The sequence below is a fragment of the Eublepharis macularius genome, chromosome 9, assembly GCF_028583425.1.
Source record: "Eublepharis macularius isolate TG4126 chromosome 9, MPM_Emac_v1.0, whole genome shotgun sequence".
Lineage (NCBI taxonomy): Eukaryota > Metazoa > Chordata > Lepidosauria > Squamata > Eublepharidae > Eublepharis > Eublepharis macularius.
Genome location: NC_072798.1, coordinates 97292952 through 97315609, shown reverse-complemented (window position 1 = coordinate 97315609; position 22658 = coordinate 97292952). Strand labels below are relative to the sequence as shown.

Here is a 22658-nt window from a genome sequence, read left to right as displayed (position 1 = left end):
GATGGTACACCATTAAAGCCTCCGAATGACCCAGCATATTAAGTAAAATTGAGTCTAAGAGATTAGAGCGAATATTAGCATACTGGGAACAATGAAGTAAAATATGAGGAACCGACTCAACTGAATTTAAATTACAAGCACATAGTCTTGCAGAGTATGTGGTCTTATTATATCTACCATAGGTGACTGCAGAAGGGATAGCATTGCACCCAGCGAGTGCGAACGCTCTGCGCATTTGTGGGGTATAAGAGGCAGATAGGTAAGGAGCCAGTCGGCCAGTAATTAAAGGGATTTCAAAATTCAGAGGGGAGCAGGATTTTTTGGCAGAACTAGCAAGCTTTTGCAATTCAATGTCCAAAATTCTGCACTTGATTGATATGCATTTGAAAGAGGATAGATAATGAATCTAAAGATAAGCCCATTGTAGTTATTTTTTTCTTGATACAGGCAGTCCAGTTGGAGATGGTAAATTCTGACAGCATTTGATGTAAAAAGCTCCTGGGGTCAGCATTATAGTGTGCTCGTAACCAATATTTAATTGACATAAGCCATGTTCTAGTTTCTACCATGTTAAGGGTGTGGCTTCTAAACAAAGGACTGTATATGGAACACAGCATGGGAGACCCATGATTTGCTGCTGTTGTTGTTGTTGTAGTTCTTGCTTGATTGGAGGAAGAGCATAAGATTGCCACTGATTTGGAAAAAGGATTTCCAGTTTCATTGGGATATCATAGCCAGTTATTTGTTTGGCGTGGTCTAGAACAATTTCCCAAAATTCTTTGATATATTTACATGTCCACCAGGTGTGTGCATAGGTACCAATCTCCCTGCCATTTTCCCAACATTATGGAGATTTTGTGGATGATATTCTTGCTAATTTGGGGTTGAGGTACCGTTGATTATTTTATATGTTTGCAGTTTTGTGGAGATTACTGGTGAAGTAACAGGTTTGATCACCATGTTTTTTCCCATTGCTCTTTTGCTATTTCAATTGAAGAGTTTCATTCTTTTTGCTATATATTTCAGAGAGTGTAGAGTACATTTTAGAGGTAAGGCCTTTGCGAGTAAATTGCCTGGAGCTCAATATTTGCTCCAGTTCTGATTTTGGTTCCTTCAATAAGTCCATTAAGTTTATGTCTTTTACGAAATTATGTAGTTGGAGGTAAGCATACCATGGTATTCTTTGTTGAGATAATTTTTCTAATTCCATTTTGTTAATGATTCCATTTTTTATGGTTAAGACTTTTTCTTGACAACTCCAATTTTTCAAAGATTTTGGTAGATAGGAGATAGAAAAGCTCTCATGGGATTGTAGTGTTGAAAAAAACGTGAGGTCTTGGGTAGTGGTTTGTTTCTGTTGGAATCCCATATTTTAAGTATAGCCAACAGAAATATATTATGTTCTACTGATGATGGGCAGAAGCTTTGTTCTGACCTTATCAAAGCATGTATTGACTTAGGGTATTGGGTTGGTTGTATGATGTAAATCCAGTCTGATTGAATAATGTTTGATAGTTTTATTGCTTTATAATAAAGGTCAATATCAGGGTAGTTGAAGCCTCCCTGTTTTGTTCTTATTTTAATTGTGGTAAATGCTATCCTTGGGCATTTGTATTGCAATAAAAATTGGTTTAATATATTTTGCTATTGCTTTAACATTTTCAAGGATATAGGGATAGGCAGAGTTCTGAAAAGCCCCAACTAGTTTTTCAAGATGGTTTCACTGAAGGCCTAGAGCCCAAGAAGTGCTGAAGTGGATCTACTTATTCAGGATTGTTCCTTCACTGGGATATCTCCCAGGAAACCAGTTTAGGCTAATGATGAGTGGCAACGGCTGCTCTGCTTAATTGGGGCAGCATTCACAAAAAGGTTTATTTGTTAAGGATGTGTGCTGCAATTAAAAAGAGGTTAATTGGCACTGGCATTTAGCTGGATTTTCAATAACTGGTTATTTCAGTTACTTAATTCTGCTTAAAAACTGAGAATGGGGCAGGGGATCTAGACAATTTAAGAGTTCAGTAGACAAACCCGCATGCCCTAGCTACATAACATTTAGTCCTTAAGACAGTCACAAAGTAAACAATGTGTATTAATGCATGCACTCCTATATTTTACAGATGAACACTGGAACAGCCGTGTGTGTTTGTAACAGTCCAAGGCGCACCCCAGTGATCTCTGCCTGAGCAGCGCTCATCCCATTACACATTATAAAGGTTCCTTTCCACTGGAGCAAGACGTATTTCACTACTCTGCACTCATAGCTTGCCCTCCACAGGTTTTTTAAGCAGATATACTAATCAGTAGGACCTCTTTTTCCAGAATGTAAGTAAATTAAATATAATACTTAATCTCACAGTGGAGCTAGTTGCACTTATCTATCTATTCAATACATTTTTATTTTGCCTTTTCTCTAAGGAACTAAAAGTCACATACATGTAGGGTTGCCAGTTCCCCGCTCCCACCAACGGGAGGGAAAAGTGGCGGAATGCACCTCCCGGGGCATGCTTGCAGGTGGCACAACGCACACCTGCACTCCGCAGTGGGCTGATCTGGGCCCCAAATGGGTTGAATCAGGCTCCTTTGGGGCCTAAATTGGCCCACTGTGAAGTGTAGGTGCTGTCCAGGGCCCTCCCAGCAGCACTCCCATGCTCCAGAGCCCATTGTGTTGCCCCGGCAGCACTCTTGCGCATCGCTGGGGGTGTGGGAGCACTCCCAGGGGCAGCACAAGGCCCTGCACGATAACATCACTTCCCGGAAGTGATGTCATTGTGCAGCTCAGGAGCTAGTCTTATGAACTCAAATACAAAGGTAAGTGCCAGGTCTCCTGCCTCCTGCCCGGAGGGTGAGCAGATCTGGCAACCTTACATACATGGGTCTCCCTCCCCCATCATATTCTTTCATCAACCCTGTGAAGTAGCAGTGGAAAAGAGCAAGAGTCCAGTAGCACCTATAAGACTAACAAAATTAGTGGTAGGGTATGAGCTCTCATGAGCCACAGCTAACTTCTTGAAGCTCACACCTTACTACTAATTTTATTAGTCTTATAGGTACTAATGGACTCTTGTTCTTTTTCACTGCTACAGACAGACTAACATGGCTACCCATCTTGTTCTGTGAAGTAGGTTAGGTTGAGAGCATTTGATTGACTTAAGGTCATCCACCAACTTCCTGGCAGGATGCAGATTCAAACCTGGCTCTCCCAGATACTAATCCAGCACTCTAATCACTACACTACGTAAATAACAACTATCTGTCCCCACTTAGAAAAGTAACTTCTAGAGACCAAGAGGAAGGGATGTGTGTTATTAACAACATTTTGGAAGGTCACTGAAAAGGCAAATTAGGACACAGTTTTACTAGGAACATTTACCAAGAATTAAAGACTTTCCCCACTAAATAAGGACAGTTGAAATATATTCATAACTGAATTCAGAAGCAACCACTAAAATTATCAGTTTACCATTTATACCTTTATTTATACATTTTGCTTTTGATTTAGCTTTTTAATTCAATCTATACACACTTCATCGAAACTAGGTGCACTGTGACTATATTTGGAAATGATACAGAGATGTGGATGGTTTACAACCATATTTTTAGTGTGGCTACATATGAGGCCACATAAAAGATCCAAAAGTTGCCACATATTTTTGCAGCAGGAATTTTGTTTTGCCAAGCTTCTACAAAAAGGGAAGCAGTTCATTAAATGGAAGCATGTTCTGCAAGAAAAGACTTGCAGATGTAAAGAAAAGCCTCACGGTAGTATTGTCAGAATGATCCTCATCAAAACTCCCCATCTAATCTAAATGAGGTACAGAAACAGATAAACAGATACTACCAAATGTCAGGTGGCATATTAACCAGCAGTTCATGACGATACTGACTTTGTGTCTATGCTAGATATAAGTGGGTCTAGCTGAAATGTTCCAAGATAAGGTCCCCCTAGTATCTAGTATAAGAAGTCAAGGTGCAAACAGCTCAGGACACATTTAAGAAGTAAGCAGAGAGTAATCAGCAATAGTGTATACTGGAGGCTAGAACCAAATTATGAACCAAAGTTTGGCACAAACTGGGCTGATTTGATGTTCGTGAACCAGCGGTTCGTGGGACCCCTTTTTCATGAACCGTCATGACTTTTTAGGCTAATTCATTCAGTTCATAATCAGTTCATGAAGCCAGATAGCCTGGTGCTGATCCATTAATTTTCTAGGCAATGGAGGGGATGAAAATCTGCAGACTTTCTGCAGCCATGGAAACAATCTTAACCCTCAAAACCTTGATAAGCATCTCTCCCTGCAAACCAAAGAGCTCCCATTCTTCTCTATGCGAGCAAGGAGCAAGAATTAAATCCCTAGGCAATGGAGGGGATAGACGTTCTACAGTCCTGGGAACACCAATCTTAGACCTCAAAACCTTGATAGGCAGCTCTGCCTGCCAACCAGAGAGCTCCTGTTCTGCTCTATGGAGAGCAATGAGTATAATAACCAGCTCTCAGCCTTGTGGTTCAATTTTCCAACAGGCAGAGAGACAGAGAAGAGCTGCTGCTGCAAGCTGGAGAGAGAGGGGGAGGGTGGAGTTGCTGGTTTGCTGCTTAAAAAGAGACAGATAAACAGTCTCTTTCTTATTTAGAGCAACTTTCCTGGCTGGGAAGGTATTTTGTGTGGTGGTGAGGGCCCTTTCCCCCCACCCCAGTCGCAGGACTACTACTAAGCTCTGGGGGCAAGCACAGTGGCTTCCTCGGCGGAGGGCTCACAGGACTCTTTTTATTTTGTTTCTTATTATTTTTTCTTACTTTGGGCACCTTTCCCATCTGGGGAGGTGTTTTGTGTGGTAGGTGAGGGGTCTTTCCCCCCACCCCAGTCCCAGGACTACTGCTAGGCTCTGGGGCCAAGCTTCGTGGCTTCCTTGGCTAAGGGCTCTTCTTATTAGCTCCATCAGGGTTAGAGTGAGAGGCAACGGTGTTCATGGGGGGAAGAAGTCCCAAGCTTGTCCCACTGGCCTACTGGTGATCAGCAAAGAGCCTCTTTTTCAAGAGCCACTTGTGGGGACGGAGGAGGAGAAGGCAGAAGAGTTGTCAGCATTGCCAGAGGAAGAGCAGCCGCTAAGACTTTTTGAGGAGGAGGAGGAAGAGGAGGAGGAGGGATCTCAGGGTGCATCGGGGGGGGGTCTTGGAGAAACATCTAGGTCCTCCACATCCCAACCTCTTGGGGCTGCCCCTGCTCCCCTTCAGGAGCTTGTTCCCTCAGGGTCGGTGGCACTGCCAAGAAAAGGAAACAGGGGGAGGGCTCAGGAGGCACTCCCTTGTGTGGTGGTGGAGATGATTGCCCTGGACGGACTACCGTTGTAGAGGGTGTGGGCTTTTGGCAGGTGCTGCATCATGTAGCCCCCAATATACCATGCCCTCACAGTGGACTATTGACCGGCAAGTCTTGCCATCCATCTACTGCTCTGTGGTAGAGCTGGTTTGTGATGAGCTGTCCAGAGCACAAGGGCAAACCGTGCACTTCACGGCGGACTTGTGTAGCATCTGTCAGCACAGATCCAGGTTTCCCCACACTGGAAGTTAACCTTGCCCCCCCACCAACAGCTGTCTGGGGGTATCATGGCTCTGCCCCCACCCCAGCTTCTCTGCCACTGCCAGGCTTAGGGGTTCCTCATTGGAATAGAATGCAATGCTGTTCCCCCAAGGTCTGCTTGCCCCCAGGATTAACCCGCCCTCATGGATCGCCTTTTTCTTTTCCTGTCCAAGAATATCCTATCTCCCCAAAGAACATCTTCTCTTTCCCCCCAAGATTAACCTCCTCTCAGACAGTCTCTGTCCCCTTCTCCTTGAAAAGAATATTCCTGTATCCCCAAGAACATCTCCTTGATTGGGGGAGGGTGACAAGGGGGGCCTATAAAGATGGGCAGGGACAAGAAGCCAGTGATGAGTAGTTGGGAGCAAGCCAATGAACTGGAGAGTCAAGAGAGTGTGACAAGGAGAGAATGACACTGGCTGTCCCAACAGAGGGAGAGAGGGATCCAGGATGTCCCCAACACCCTCCTCCCTCCATATCTGAGGCTTTCCTTGAGCCCTAGCCACTGCCCAGGCCAATATGGATGGCTCCAACAAACCTGGCCAGAAGTCTGACACAGGTCAATTGGCATTTATGGCTGGCTCCCATTATATCTAATGGACCTGCTCCATTCCCACCACTCACGCCTGGACCCAGCCCTGGTAGATCAATTGTCCTTCATAAAAGTTAAACTCCCCCTGCTGAGCTACCCCTCCTTGGACTTTGGGGAGTTATTGGGGCTCTGAGCCACCCCTGTCCCACTGCCAGAGTCAGTCGCCCACCCTCAGGCTCCCCCACAGCCACCCCGTTGGTGAGGTGGGTTTTGGCTGACCTGAGGTGGGAAACAACCCACAAGGCCAACTTAAATCTTCTTTCTCCACAGACCACCAATGGCAGCCATCCATGGGTGCATCCCCATAGTGGGAGTTGGTTGTCCAGAGCCGGGCTCTGACCCAGTCTCTGTGCCAGTGAAACTGTTATTTTGGGGGATTGTATTGCTCTTCAAGGGATTTTGAGAAAATTTTAACAGAAAGGTTTGGCAAAAAAAAAAAAACTGCACTGAATACTTTGTAGAGTTGTGGATTTTTAAAAATATCCTTATAACATTATTTTATTTTACAATATTATATTTTTTCCCTGACCTATCAATTTTGTTTCTGTTTCTTTATACTGCTTCTGCCCTATTTTGAAGTAGTTGACATTAAAGGAGTGGGTAAGAAATATTTCAATTACTGGGTCCCTAGCTTTGGTTAGTTTAACACTTACTTTATGAACCCCTTTTAATATTAAGATGAGAATTAAATGTAGATACTCTCCTGAAGAGGGGAAACAACATGCAACTAAATAATGTAAGCTAGATAATTTTTTAAAGGTAGAAACAAAAAATATTTTTGAACTTTTGGGTGTCTCTGATTTTTCTGATAATGGCCAACAGCAAGATGATGATTTGGGGGGAAAGGAGAGATCAGAACGCAGTAGTGAAATAAAAGGAAACAGCGAACTGTTGTTACAAGATTCTCTGCTAGGAGATGCTGAGGCTAAAATAAGAGGGAACAATCTTAGTTTATTGGCAACTCAAACCTTCCTTACTGCAGACTCTCTTTAAAAAATCTGTGAAAAACTAGATGTATTAACTTCCTATATTCTTGACAACAAGTGAAGGAAATAGATAGTGGCCCTCTAGATTTTAATTAGACTAAGAACTCACAACTGGAATCATTTATTATGGTTACTGATCAGATTATATCAAGGTACCAAAGCTAAAATAAGATGCAGTGTAGAAGACCAGTCTATGGACTCTATTCCTACCTACTAAGATGTTCAACAGAATTTCTTTTTATCCTCTTATATGTTCAATTTGTATATTAATGATATTGTTAAAGTGATGTCAAGACACATTTATCATGCTCCCATCCTTAACCAGCAAGATCTTTCAGTTTTATTCTGTACTGATAATGCAGCATTATTAACTTATACACCTACAAGCCTGAAATGTAGGCTGGCCTGTTTTGATTCCTAATGTGTATGAAGGACTAATTATAAATGTAGTAAAACATAAAATATTTGTTTTTTTTCAAGAGGCTGTTGGCTGAAGGAAAAAGAATGGAGAGTAGCAAATATTAATATTGAACAAGTTACTTGATTTAGGTATCTAGGACGGCCATTCTCTCAAAATTTATCTTGGAAAGCCCAGTTTAAACTATTTCTCAAAAGATATTGCCATATTAAATGCTTAGTCACAGTTTTTTCACACAGTAAGAAGAAGGTACTATCCGGCAGCCATCAGAATCTTCTTGGGAAAGTTAACCAAATTATTCTTTATGGTTCCAGAGTTTGGGTAGAAGGTATTTCAGAGGCCACTGATTCCTTTCTCTTAAATTTTTTAAGGAAAATAACTGGATTGCTAAAATGTGTATCCAGTATAGCTATCCATCAAGAATTCACAATTTCCTCATTAAAATTAGCAGCTTGGTTAGATAATTTAGATTTAGGATTAATGATAAATTTTAATTGCAGATCTAGGCTTCTCCTTAGATTATGAGATGGTTCTTTTTGGAGTAAATGGGGGAGGCTGGTTGATCAAAGATTAGAACTGCTAGGCTTTACGTTTGATCTATTATTATCAATGTAGAATGGCAAAATAGCTCTAGTATGTGATAAAAAATGTTATTACAGCTTAATTTTAGAAGTAAAAAAAATTGCGTGCTAGAGGGCTGTGCTGTCTTTCCTATTCTGGACAAGAACTTCCAGTAACCCTCCCTTCATATCTCAAATTCTTGACCACTTCCAGACTTTGTAATATTTTTCTGGCTGCCAGATTAAATGCTGTACCATCCCCTGAATTAGAGGGCCATTTTTGCAGGGATTCCTTTTTCAGGGCGTTGGTGCTTTTGCAGCACAGAGAACACCGCTTCTCTGGCTCACTTGGTTCTTGAATGCCCTCTGTTCAGTGAAGAGCAAGAGAGATGGATAACTCCATTGTCAGAGAAGAATGAGTTTATGATGAGTAATTACCAAAGGCTATCTTTTCTTCTGCTCAGTATTGACAGGAATATTAATATGTCCTCAACTTCCTATTTGCTAGTAATCCAGTATAAAATAAAAATTTAAAACTTTCATAATGAAGGTGGGCCTTAAAAGGAAAAAAAGGTTTTTTTCCCTTCCTAAATCAGTGTAGCCTAAGTGTAGCCTAAATCAGTGTAGTCTAAGGCTATGGCCAATAAAGCCATACCTTTAAAGGAAAGGAAGGATAATTAAGGTTGACTTTTTGATTTATTGATAAAATATTAAGCATTCAGCAAACATTGACAATACTGGAATACCACAATGATGCAGCTGTTCCAAACACCCTTACACATTGTGCAATACGCATCACACAAGAAGAAAGGCAAGAGGATAGAAGAGTTAAAGGGTGGGCAGAACAGGTGCTTGTAACTACATATCCATGCATATTCCAAGCACCTGTTCAAGTATCTGGGCAGCCAATAATCCAAAAAGGAATCCAAAGGGTTGCGCACTATACCTCAGAGTTCAAGGCGAATACGGGCATAATTGGAGTATACCAAGTACCCACTACAAAGGCCCAGAGCAGCAATCTCAAAAGTAATCCAAGTGGAGATCTATAGAGGAAGAGTAGCAGGAAGATGTGTAATAAGGACCAAAAGGAAGCTTCTGTAAAACCACAAGGGGATGATACCGGCAGAAACGTTGGAGTGGAGTTTTGCTTCAGTTATAGTGCTTGGTACTTGAATGAAAACAAGAGATTCCTTTTTCCTGGGCCTGGAAAAATGGGAGGGGATCCAGGTGAGCTAAGTAGTACATTCCCTGGCTGACTAAAGATGACAGAGGAGGGATATTCCAGGTAATACTTGCAAATAAGGAAAGGGGGAGGAGTCTCTGCATGGGAAAGAGATTGTTGGAGACAGTCTTAATTATTTCATCAAGCTGGGATCTTAGAAGTAAATTCCAGCTAGTCCATATTGGGTCAATGTGAAACAATAACCTTTTAGCTGAAAATGCTAACAAGTCTAAGTCTTTGGTGGCACAAATGTGAATGTAACAAGATCCTTTGTGTCTGAATGTACCTTGATTGATTGCTGAGAGGTCTTGATTAATGGTCTGTGGGCTAGGAAAATGGGGAGGTTTATTTCCTCTCTCAGGCTGCCTTTATTCCTGGTAAATGTGATGAGATTATGCAGAATTATGCTTGATCCTGCACCTTCTCTGCTGACTCTCAGCCTTTGTACTATCAATGAACCAAAATGTGTTTTCTGGGCCTCATGTGACTTGCTTGCAAAGCTCTGGTCTTAGTTGTCAAGATGGAGGGGGAGAAACAGAGAGAACAACAACATGAAGGCTTTGCAGCAACACCACCTTTGTTTTGTTTCCATTTCTTTATAATTTTCAGAAACGAGTGCCCCTTTCACTTGTTCAGCTATATCCATAGGGTGCAAAACCTAGATGGCTACTCAATATGCCAGTAACATAACCCTCATGAGCCACAGACGTTCCTTTACTACTGTGGGCCTGACTCCCAACTACAAAGCATGCAGGAAAGCATTAGGCCTTCTGAATCTTGTGAACCAAAGCTACCATTTAATATATGTATATACCGGGGCTTTTTTTTCTTGGGAAAAGAGGTGGTGGAACTCAGTGGGTTGCCAGCACAGGGGGCAACTCTTGGGGGGGGGTGCCCCTGGTACCACATGTGCGCGCGCAAAGTGCACACATGCTCCCAGGGCCAATGACATCACTTTGGGTCAGCTGGAACAAGGGGGAAGTTTTAAACGTTTAAATCACCCTCGGCAAAAATGGTCACATGGCTGGTGGCCCCGCCTCCTGATCTCGAGAGAGAGGGGAATTTAGATTGCCCTCCGCGCCACTCCAGCGGTGTGGAGAGCAATCTAAACTCCCCTCTGTCTGGAGATCAGGGGGCGGGGCCACCGGCCATGTGACCATTTTCAAGAAGTTCCAGAACTCCGTTCCAGCTGGAAAAAAACCCCTGGTATATACCATTCAAACATCTCTTTTTTATGAAATCCTTTCCAGAGCACAAAAGGAACTATCTGAAATTTGTTTACCTTATCTCCCTTTCACAGCTGTAAAAATGTTCCTCTGTCCCTCCTGCCCATGCTTTCCCTTTCCCCCCGTTACTGCTCTTCAAGTGAGACTGAAGCTGATTTTTGGAAGACTACCAAAACTGCTTAAAGTACGTATGTAAACATCAAGTTGAACTTTTGAGATTTGGGTTAAATGAATCTCTGTAAAGCAAAGAGTGGATAGGAGTCATGATGCGGCAGATCATGATCAAAATGACAGTGCCCTCAGGCTACCCTGGGGCTGAGGGAGGTGGCTGTGGAAGAGCACAGGAACTGAGCCAAGGTGTCCTTTTAGAGGGACTGGCGCATAGGAGGATCAGCTAGAGGGATGAAAAAACTGTAACTGACCAAGGAATGGAAGATTCTTTCATGGCAAAATAATAGACAAAGGGGAATCAGGCTGTCATTAAGTGGAAAACAGCAACGTACGAGAGTTTGGACAGGGACAGGAACAGAGGGCCTTTTTGGTGGCAGCCCCACAATTATGGAACAGCATCCCCAGGGAGGTGCACCTTGCCCCTCACTGCTGATCTTCAGGAGGCAGCTGGAGACATTTTTGTCTAGGACTGCTTTTTTAATGTTTATTTGCAGTCCTAAACTGTGTTTTTAAAACTTTGTTTCATTCCTTTTATGATTTTTATTTTATTTATATTGTAAGCCACAGGCAGCTAATAAAAGTTTTAAATGAATAAATAAAATTAGATGAATGATCCATAAATGATGATGGGCAAGAGTCTGAGGTAATATAAACTGTACAAAGTAGACATACTACAGGCAAGTAGTACAAATCAGCTCAGGCAGTGAGAAACATTAGAGTCACCATCAAATAAAAGAAAAAGAATAAAGGATCAGCAAAGATTATTACTGTATTTTTTTCCTTAAAATATAGTACACAAGAAGATCTCAAAACTCAAGGATTCTTCCATCAACACAAAGAGGAGCAGGAAGATAATTAAATCCTGCTTCAGAAATTAGTCTTCTTATTGCTACCAGTTGGTTAACATAACTAAAGCAGCCCTAATGATCTAGCCCCGGGAGCCCCGGGACTGTGCTCTGTGGCACAGAAACATTAGATATGGTCTGAAGAAAGGCTGTTTCACTCCAGCAAAGGTGGTGACTTGCACAGAGCCTAAAGACGAGGTTATCTTGCTTTTACTGTGAGCCCTTAATATGTCACCTGACTATGAACCAACATCGCACAGGTACATTTAGCTCAAAAGCATTAGGGTGAGTTCCAAAAAGTGCAAAGGTTAAGAGCAACAGAAAATCCAGTCCTTACCCATTTAATGTTTGCAATATAAGAAAAATTGAATGCACTGAATGAAACTGGTTGGGAGTTCGGAGGGATGCTAGAGCACACAGCCCAGATAGGAGTCCATCAGCTTTCTGAAGTTTTTCTGAGGAATACAGACTCATTTAGAAGTTTCCCCCTGAATGTAACAGTCTCATCTCTGCTTAGGACCGCACTGCAATTGTTTGTCTCTTGTAGTCAGTTCTGTCTCCCCTCCACCACTACATGTTTCTGGTGCCATCAGTGTATCTTCCCATTGTACAGTCACTTCTCCTGGCCACCTAGGTTAGATACCAACCTCTACAGGTACAGAATATTTCATTTGCACAATATTAAAGTACATGAAACTTTCATAATTAAATTCTCAGACATTAAGGTATGGTATAAAGCAGGCAATCTCAACAGACTGGGCAGACTTTGTTATATAGTAGACAGAGTCTTCAATATATGATCACATCCAGTTTTCAGCCCACAGGATCACCGCCTCATGGTATACGATAAACATGAGGCCTGGAAGCCAGAGAAAGAAAGAAGAGGATAGGAAGAAACTCTGAATAGCTACCCATTCTCTGAACATCGTCCATCCTGTGCTCTGAATGAGGCAGGGATCCTGTGGAAAAACAGTACGTGATCACAGAATTAAACGATTCAGTGTAACATATGTGAACAATGAAGCGGATGGGGATTATTATTAATAATGAACAGCCGTGCTGGAATATGCTAAATATTCTACATTACAAAGACATCATATAAATTCCTACCTAGAGAGTTTACAGTCTACAACTTATGGAGATGGCAAAAATGGAGAAGAGACCAAGGCCATGTGAATGGGGATAAGAGGGTAGTGGGGAGTTAGGTCACTGATGAAGAGGCAACTTCAGGGTAGACCACAAAATAAACTAAAATATCACCAAAGCTGTGTCAATTTACCTGTCTAAAACATGAAGAAAAGCTGTACTTCATTCTAGAAACTGCTGTAGGAGATATGTTCAATATTTATTTTATTTTTTATTTATCAGATTTATACCCCTTCCTCCCTGCAAGCAGGCTATGGTATAAATTTATAAATTAATCTGTATTGGTATGGTGAAGTTTTACTCATGGCAGAAATGCCTTTGTGGCTAACAGTTTTGAAAACTCACAATTCACTTCTGATCCTCTGACCTTTCTTTACTAATTCAATCAGACAGAAATATGGCCTTTCCCAACAGTGTTTTATACTATACACACACCCCAAAGAGCAAGGAAGCTCTTGACTCCCCAGAAAACAATATTTCACACATCCTTAGACTTTTGCAGGATAATGATCACTCACCCTTTGGGCTGGCTCTCAAACTCTTCTGCCCATTGCTCCTGGGCATCTTCAGTAGAAAGATCTACATCTCGTGTTGTGGCAAAATTTAACTCACTGCCTTCAGTTCCATGGAAATAAATTGCATTCCCATCTGATTGACAGCTGTGCTGTAGATAAAAGGAACGCACAGGATGGGCAGGGTTAAATTAGTTTTGTAACAGCAGCTTTCTATAACTCTGAGAAAGCCATTAAATTATTTAGCCATTTATTGATTAAAGATGCTCAATTATAAAGAAAGAGTGCATTTAATTCTCCTGTATGTAATCATTCATAATTAGTACTGTCAATTTTCAGGTACCTTTAGGGCTGCTACCAACATAACTCTTCCGAGTCACTTCTTTAATGAAACTACTTTAAGAGTGCAATCCTATGCAGAGTTAATCTAGTCTAAACCCACTGACTGGAATAACTCTTGCACCAATACCTATGGCTACATAGCCCTGTATATACCACTGTATATACGCTGTTAAAAGGGATTCTATGAAAATTCACCATGTTTTTCCATGCTAGGCATGTGGTCCAAAATGATTTTTAATTCAGTTAAGTTTTGCTGAGCGAGACCATCCCAGCAGTTTAGGGCTACGGCAGCATCATTCCAAGTTTGTATTTGTATAATGCATGCCTTCCCCCGCCCCCAAATTGCATAACTACCCTTATTCTAAGAATGAACCGCCCAAATCTTTGAATTTTCCATCCACGCTAATATCACAACAAAGATTTTTTTTCTTTTTTCTTTTTTGCCAGCAGAGCATGTGATAATGTCACAGCTAAGTAAAGTGAGGCAGAAAACACCTTCTCTCATAAAGAAAAATTCAGAAAAACCCTACACAACACACAGTTCAACATCACAGATGGAAAGTGTTGTAAAACTTCTTGGGCGATCTAAGGATCAGTCTGATTTGTTTATCAGAATTGTCTTCCCAAACAGGATATTACTAGAGATAACCTCATGCTGCTATTTTTTATTATTTGTCAACAGTTTTATTGGCAGAGATCTGAGTGTTGTAAATTTTGGTTGTAATAGGCCTGGGGAATGTAACAAAAATAGAAGCAAATGTTTCAATGCAAATGCTGTAATAACAACAGATGCCGATAGCTCTAAAAATAAATGGCCAATTCACACAACTGAGTATTTGGAAACATTCCATGTCATCTTCCGTGAAGAATTTGAGAATAGCAGCAAAAGGCTTAGATCAGCCTCAAGCTCTTCCTGCTACTAGAACAAAAAGGAAAAGTGATGTTCCCACCCACCCTAGAATGAGATGATAACCCTGATAGTGACTGAAGATTCTTGGGGCTTGGGTCTCCACTGTAAATAATGAGTATTGAATTGCAATGACATTGGAGAGCTTATATTCCTTTTCCAATTCAGACAACTAGAATTTATGCTGTCAGACGTGGATCCCCTTGTTTCCAACAGGATGGCACTTTTTGCTTTAGCCACTAGGAAAATTAGAGCAAATGTGGTTCTTAAAAAAGCAGCCAGATGAAATGTAATCTTTGTATCTGAATGTGAATTTTTAGAGATGGATGTCATTTTAGAAATTTTAAAATTTTAGAGCTGTAAGTATGTTTTTACCTTGTAAAGGCCTATGGCCAAATACAATAAATTCATCTGTCTGTCTGAGTATTGAATTGAAATAATTATCAGTGGAGCCAAGTTACAAATAAGTGCATTTAAAGTTGCACTGTAACACCTGCATTCTATTTCCATTAAAGCAAATGGTTATATACTCAATGACTTCTACAGAGTATAGACTGCATACAAAGATTTTTTAGAATAGGATCTGAAATGTAGAGAGCGGACCCACCAGGAAAATAAAACAGGCTTCACTTTATTTACAACAGCAAAGGTCTGCAACTGGCATGACAGTTCCTCAAAGGATGCTCAGCTGCAGTACAGGTTATGGCAGGTTCTCCTGCAGGAATGTAGAATTCACTCAGCCAGGTCTTAAACTGTTAGACTTTTACAAGGTGTCCTTTTCTCCATCTTTTTCTACTCTGCCAGCGCAACTAGTAAGCTACTCATCAAAGGAGGTGGGGTGATGTTCTCACACAAAGAGAGATTGGAGGACTACTTGACCCACTGCCTTTTCTCTTCTAGAATTGACATTCACTGTATAAAGGTTGACAAAAGTATCTGCCAAAGACCACGTCGCTGCTTGGCAGTGGCACCCCTCGAAGGAACGCAGTAGAGGCAGCCCGTGCTCTTGTTGAATGGGCATGGAGAGTAAATGGACAGGGAACCCGAGCAGACTTATTAACACAGTTTAATGGTAGGTACCACCAGGGCTTTTTTTCTGGGAAAAGAGGTGGTGGAACTCAGTGGGTTGCCCTTGGAGAAAATGGTCACATGGCTGGTGGCCCCGCCCCCTGATCTCCAGACAGAGGGGAGTTGAGATTGCCCTCCGTGCCACTGGCACGGAGGGCAATCTAAGCTCCCCTCTGTCTGGAGATCAGGGGGCGGGGCCACCAGCCATGTGACCATTTTCAAGAGGTTCCGGAACTCTGTCCCACTGCGTTCCAGCTGAAAAAAAGCCCTGGGTACCACCCATTTAGATATCATCTGAGGGGACACAGCTTTGCCTTTATCGGGGACAGAATGGCAAACAAAAAAATGCAGAATCTTTCCCAAAGGGTTGTGTTTTGCCCATATAAAATAAAACAACTCTCCTTACATCCACAGTGCATAACATACATTCTTCTGGAGTTGAAGGGTTGGGGGAAAACACAGGGAGGATTATGTTTTGAGAAAAATGAAATTAAGATACTACTTTAAGTATAAATTACAAACTAGTACACATCACCACTTTATCAGGGTATACCTGTAGGATGTGGGGGATCCACTTGTAAGGCTTGGAGCTCACTAACCCTCCTGACCAAGATAATAGCCAGCAGAAAGGTCTCTTTAGAAGAAAGGGAAGGCAAAGGGCATGCTGCTAATTATTCAAAGGGCCTTCACATCAATCTAGCTAAGACCAGGGGGAGAGAGGTCTCTTTCTGCCAGCCTGCCCCTTGTGAGCAATTGGGTTGGCTTCCTGTCTGGGTGTGCATCCAAAGTTGGTTTGTTTTAAATGTGGTGTTGAGGAGAGTTTTACAGATGCCATGGATGGCCAAAAAGAGTAGGTTCTAGATTAAATCAAGCCTGAATATTCCCTAGAAGTTAAAATGACGAAACTAAGGGTATCCTACTACAGACACATCATGAGAAGACGAGACTCTCTGGAAAAGTCAATAACACTAGGAAAAGTTGAAGGCAGTAGGAGAAGAGGAAGACCCAAAGCGAGATGGCTGGACTCAATAACAGAAGCCAAGTCCACCACTTTGCAAGATCTGAGCAAGGCTGTTAATGATAGGTCATTTTGGAGATTGTTAATTCACAGGGTTGCCATAAGTCAGAAATGACTTAACAATATACAATACTCACATAAGAGGTAGACAGAATATGGTTTCCAGATATGCTTGTTCAGGCTCTGGTTATATCTTTATGTTTCTCTGCCATCTTATTGGCCTTTTCCCTTGAGGTGTGATTCACCTCAACCTTCTAAAAGATTCCAAAAATCTCTCTTCTCATCCTGTCAAGAGATCTCCCACAAAAGGACAGATCATTTACAAGGTATATGGGACCACTCCCCAGCTACCTGGTGGAATATTACCAGATAGAATGTAGAAGGCTCCTACTCCTTTGATGGAACACATACTATTCTCCCAGGCCCCACAACTAGTTCTATTGTTCTCCTGGCTAACTCTTCAACATACGAACTGACATCCTTCCAGCTTTTGCTGCCTGGAAGCTAAAAGGAAAAGGTTGTATTTTTTGCCTGCTTGTTTTCTGAGTGTTAACAGAATGCAAATGCAACATTCACCTTTTGAGGCTGTACAGTACCCCCCTTGCCATTTGCAGAACCCTTCCGCCCTCCAATTATTCATCGATTTTGCCATTCATAGTGATCTTGGGAATCAATCCTCTGCAAATGGAAAGGATCTATAGCAATCTTTTACACAAATATATGGAGCAAAGTTTTATTTCACCACTTGGGTAACTACAGGAATGTGGAAGAGTCAGGTCTCTTCTCTTTATGCATCCTTATTATTTGGGTGGGGAGGGAAGGCAGCATGGTATCGCCTGAACTTGTCTCATCTTGGAAGCTAAGCAGGGTTAGTACATGGGTGGGGGAACCACCTAGGAAGACTTTGCAGAGGAAGGCAATGGTAAACCACCTCTGCTTCTCATTTGCCTCAAAAGCCCCTTGCTGGGGTCGCCATAAGTTAGCTGCAATTAGACAGCACAGACATACATATTATCTGGGGGAGTCCTCCCCACCCCACTTCTGAACTAAGAACAGTCAAGCGTACTATTCAGGCTCTTTCCTTGCCAAACATTTACTAATGCTCCCTCAAGTCTTTTGGTCAAGGATTATGGCACTCCTCATACCACACCTCTCTTCTCTGCAGGCCACTAGCAAACCTCATCACTTCTCCCAAACCCCTACAGAGAAGGACAGGAACCGGCATTCTTACTACTTCTACTGTCTGAAAAGCAGTAGTGGTGCTTGGCTAACAAAAACCAGATCATGCTGGCCTATGCACATGGTATCGGCAGCAGGGCTTTTTTTTTCTGGGAAAAGAGGTGGCGGAACTCAGTGGGTTGCCCTCGGAGAAAACGGTCACATGGCTGGTGGCCCCGCCCCCTGATCTCCAGACAGAGGGGAGTTGAGATTGCCCTCTGTGCCACTCGGCGGTGCGGAGGGCAATCCCAACTCCCCTCTGTCTGGAGATCAGGAAGCGGGGCCACTAGCCATGTGACCGTTTTCAAGAGGTTCCGGAACTCTGTTCCACCACGTTCCTGCTGAAAAAAAGCCCTGATCAGCAGCATATACATGAGTTGATTAACCACAACAGAATAGATCTTTAATCCAGCACAGGATCACTACAGCTGCGACTGACTGAATGGATGTAAAAACTGGGCCAGAGATGCAAAGCTACAGTTTGAACAAACAAAAAGAGCTTTGGCAAGAGAGGAAGGGAGAATGAAAGTGATCTAATGAAGGTCAAACAGTCATTCAGAGTCATTCAGGGAAAAGACTACAAAAGTTATACATAGCCTAATCCATAGGGCCACTTTGTCTCTCTTCTTACCTGTGCAGCAGCATTGAAACTGTGTTTTACAAAGGAGTCGGACAAAATTTTGATTAATACAATGGAAGATAGTGGAATGCAGGGCATGTACAGTAACTCCCTTTATGGCTAAAAGATTGTTTTTGATAAAAAAATATGCATTACATCTGGAGTTTTCAAATCTCAGACTCCATTTGTTTTTATGTTTGGAACTGCAAGTCAATAAGTTATTCCCCCCCCCCACTTCCCTTGCTATGTAGCCTCTCACTGCTTGACAAGCGGAACACGCTGTATCTAAATGATGCAGTTTTGCCAATCAAAGAAGCATCAACAGGAAACATCCGTGTTAAATTCCTCAGCCTAATAGATTTTGAGTTTCGGCTATGGGCCACATCTTCCTGAGTTTGCTCCCTAGTTAGCGACTTCACCTCTGGGCTTTCATAGCATTTGCTGTCTCCACTACCAACATTTAATTAGGTTTTTACAAAAAATCAAAGATGAACTCACTGATGCCTCTCTGCTTAATATCTCTCAGTGGCCCGATAGATGTGATTATCCTTTCAGAGAGCTGTTAACTTCACAATTTATTTTTTGGCTACTCCAGTTACACTGGAGTGAGGATATCCGACATTTGGGCAATGCCAGCTTGCAAAGGACTGGTGGCAGATGGAAAGAAATCTGCCCAGTGTGCCTGCACCTTTACGTGAATGGACAGTCATCAATTTCCTCCATTAAGGGATTGTCACTCAGCCCACCCAGCTGGAAGAGGCTTTTTAAAAAAACCAGCCAGGGTAGCTGGTTGGATATATAAATGCAAAGTGCATTTTAAAAAGGAAGCTAAACTATCATTTATAGGCAAACTGAAACTGCCCTGTTCCATCAGCAGCCAAATATTTAATGACTGTAATATTTTAAGTGATTGTTTTTGCCACTTCAGATAGCTCCTTAGAGGAAAAAAGACGGTATTTTTAAAAATTAAAACCTAGGTAATGCAAACAGATTAGATATGAGAAGGAAGAGAAAGAGAAATTATGATGGAGAAAATTAATTAAAATGGTATTGTCTGCAGAGCCATAAATTAGATACTGAGCTCTTGCTGAGCAAGAGTTACATTAGTACCAGGGATTTTTAGATTTTTAGATCTGACAGCAGATTGATGGAGTGATCCAAAGTTGATAAACTCTAATCTATGCACAGTAACATACATAACAGTGTAATTGCTGACATTTATAATTAATTAATTTATAAATTAAATGGTGGAACGCTCTGTCAATGGAAACCCGGGCCCAGCGGGACATATTATCGTTCCGCCGGGCCTGTAAGACAGAGCTGTTCCGCCAGGCGTTCGGTGATTGAAGGGGGCGGTGCCATGTCAGCCTCCCACCTTTGGGGTGGGGGAGGGTTCTCCCCACTACTGCACCTTGTTAATTTGTTTTATTATTTGTATATTGATTTTAGTTTTTGTTTTTATCGATTTTAACTGTTCACCGCCCAGAGCCCCTGGGGATGGGCGGTATATAAATTGAATAATAATAATAATAATAATAATAATAATAATAATAATAATAATAATAATAATAATAATAATAATAATAATAATAATAATAAATTGTTATATGGCTTTGAGTGTGAAGAGATTCAGTGCGAAGCTCTTTTCATAACCATATGAAACACCTACCTAGTATTATTGTTTTGCATGAAATAAACTACTATTTAAATTATTTTTCATATGTTAGATTTATACATAATTCAACCCTGGATATAAAACTAAAACAAATGACTATTAATGTAAGTGAAGAGCATTGATTGTGCATTCACAACCACCAGCTTTTTTTAAAAAAGCCTTGTTACATAGAGGTCACTGGAGACAATATCTATATGACGGAAGTTCTATGCAGATGGCATGATATGTACAACTAAAGAAAGACATTTATGGAAATTCTGAAGACGTGGAAAGGGAAAACACTACCCCGCCCTTTTCGTGGGAAAAAAATGAACATTTGGGGGAAACTGAAATATGTGCAACACTTAACGTTTTATCAAAGAGGTCCTCATTTTACTGCATTAAGAACACAAAATGCATCATTCATTTTGCTAGCATATAAAATTGCACCATTTAGCATATTTATGATATTTAAAGGTATAAATGGCTTCATTTTATTCAGACAAAATTGCCAATGAAACCAGAACGACAAAGAGGTGCAAAAAGCTGCACCCTGTGCTCCCTAAACACACATATATCTCTGTTTCAGGTGGGTGACCTTATTAATCTGCAGTCAAAGAGCTGCAGGTCAGGATCCAATAGTGCCTTAAAGACCAACTAGTTTTCCAAGGTATGATCTTTCAAAAGTTAAAGGGAACTTTGTGAAAGCTCATACTTTGGAAACCTAGTTGGTCTTTAAGGTACTTTTGGATACATATATCTTAGTTTTTGCCACCTCGGTACAATAAACAAAGAAAAATAATAGAAACCATAGATTTTGTAGTAAGCAAAAGAAGGTCTATTATTTGGGCATAGACAGTCTTCATAAAGCCAAACTGTTAAAATTTATCAGCAGTTTTAGATATCGATTTATACTTAAAGATGACAATATTCACCTCTTCAATACACAGTATGTCATATTAATTGTGGACAAATTAGTCACAGTTAAAGATTAAACATAATCGTAATATGTTGCATATGACTACAAAGGGAGATTTTTTTTCACCATTCCCTGAAATTTTCAATTGGAAAATACTGGGGGAACCCCACCCCAGCTCTTTTCCCCACACATTTTCCCATTTCCTCCTAGGCCTACACATCTCTGTGGAGAAGGGCTTGCCACCTGGTTTCCCCACATTACACGGAACATCTTCCGGTGGTGGAGCAGGGGCATTTGCAGAACGCAAACAACTCTACATGTTATGACCCTGGATCAATCAGTTACAAGGAGCCTCCATGGCCATTAAAATATGCAACCTGGCCATGAAAAAGAAGCTATCTCCACCACCCAGTGTCACTGAAATTCAAGGTTAGAAACCTTTTGCAGATTCAGCAATATTTACAAAAATCTTTCAATGCAGGTATGAATTCAACAGATGTGACCTCAGATCCTGCTGATAGCAATCTCTCTGATCACAGCCTTACTTTACAGTCTTTGGATCCACCATGAGATGCACAGAAAGATCTCCCTAGACCTCTGTTAGAAGGACAGAGTTACCATTCCAGACTTTGATGTTGGAAAGAGCCTGCAGAGCTTTTGGATGCGACATCTCAGTGAGACATGCAAATCAATCTACTTACCACCCAAGACTGTTCCCTAATCCAAAGATCCTTTTTGCAACCTCTCTTGAGAGATGGTTCTGGCATTTATTAGCCCTTGAGACTATGAAGTCTCAGGGTACAGTGTTATGTTCTTTGAGCAAACTTGCTTTCCTACACTCTCATATGGGCTTTGGATTTCAGACAACTTTCTGCTGTCCCTGTGAACTTCTGCAAGACCTGAAGCATCCTGGTCCCTCTACGGTCACGTTCCTACCTCTTGCTCCTCTATTCTGGGACAGACAACTGAGAACATTTGTAAATGACAACTGAGGAACAATAATTTGACTAACAGCAAACTCAAAAAGAAGATCCATAGGAGGGCAGAATACATAATAATCTGGAGCAGAAGATGTCAAAATGTGAGTTCTCATTAGAAACAGAAACATTTTCTGTGACAATCTTGCTTCTGTCTCCACACCTTGTACCATCCTAAGGGATTTCTATACCACTTCCCTAAGGGGAAAAATACCTTTTTGAAGCAGTTTACAGATGATAAAAACTGCAAAATACAATAGAGTTCAGATAAGCAATAAAATAATGTATTATATTTCAATAATTCAACCATAGCAAGTTCAGAATCTTTGTATGGAAAATTATTCTATGTGGAAATTTGGATTTCTTCCCTTGCTCCTTCCCCCCATTTTGACTACAGTCAATTAAATGCCTTCCAATGAAAGCAGCCGTGATGGAAAACAGGGGTGGGCGGGTCCCTTCTTAAGCCATCCCTCTGCTAGAACCATTGGGTGGTCTTCCATAGCAGCTGCAGCGATGGACAAAACTTTTTTGACTTTGTTCTGTCACCTCAGCTTCCTTCACAGTCAACAGTACAGCCAAAGCATATTGGTCCAAACAACTGTTTCACGCCACTGCCCTTTAAAAGGCTCACTGCCTACCTGCTATTAGAGGCCAGGTTATTAGTGTTATGCCAACAAATGTT

General features: G+C 41.5%; 1 protein-coding gene across 1 annotated transcript in view; it reads right to left on the bottom strand.

Moving 5' to 3' along the window:
• The window catches only part of RELN (reelin), a 534786-nt gene that overhangs the window by 206738 nt on the left and 305390 nt on the right, over nucleotides 1–22658 (bottom strand). Inside the window, exon 11 of the mRNA XM_054988081.1 lies at nucleotides 13261–13406. Coding sequence (XP_054844056.1) covers nucleotides 13261–13406 — 146 coding nt within the window. The remainder of the gene's footprint in view (nucleotides 1–13260; nucleotides 13407–22658) is intronic.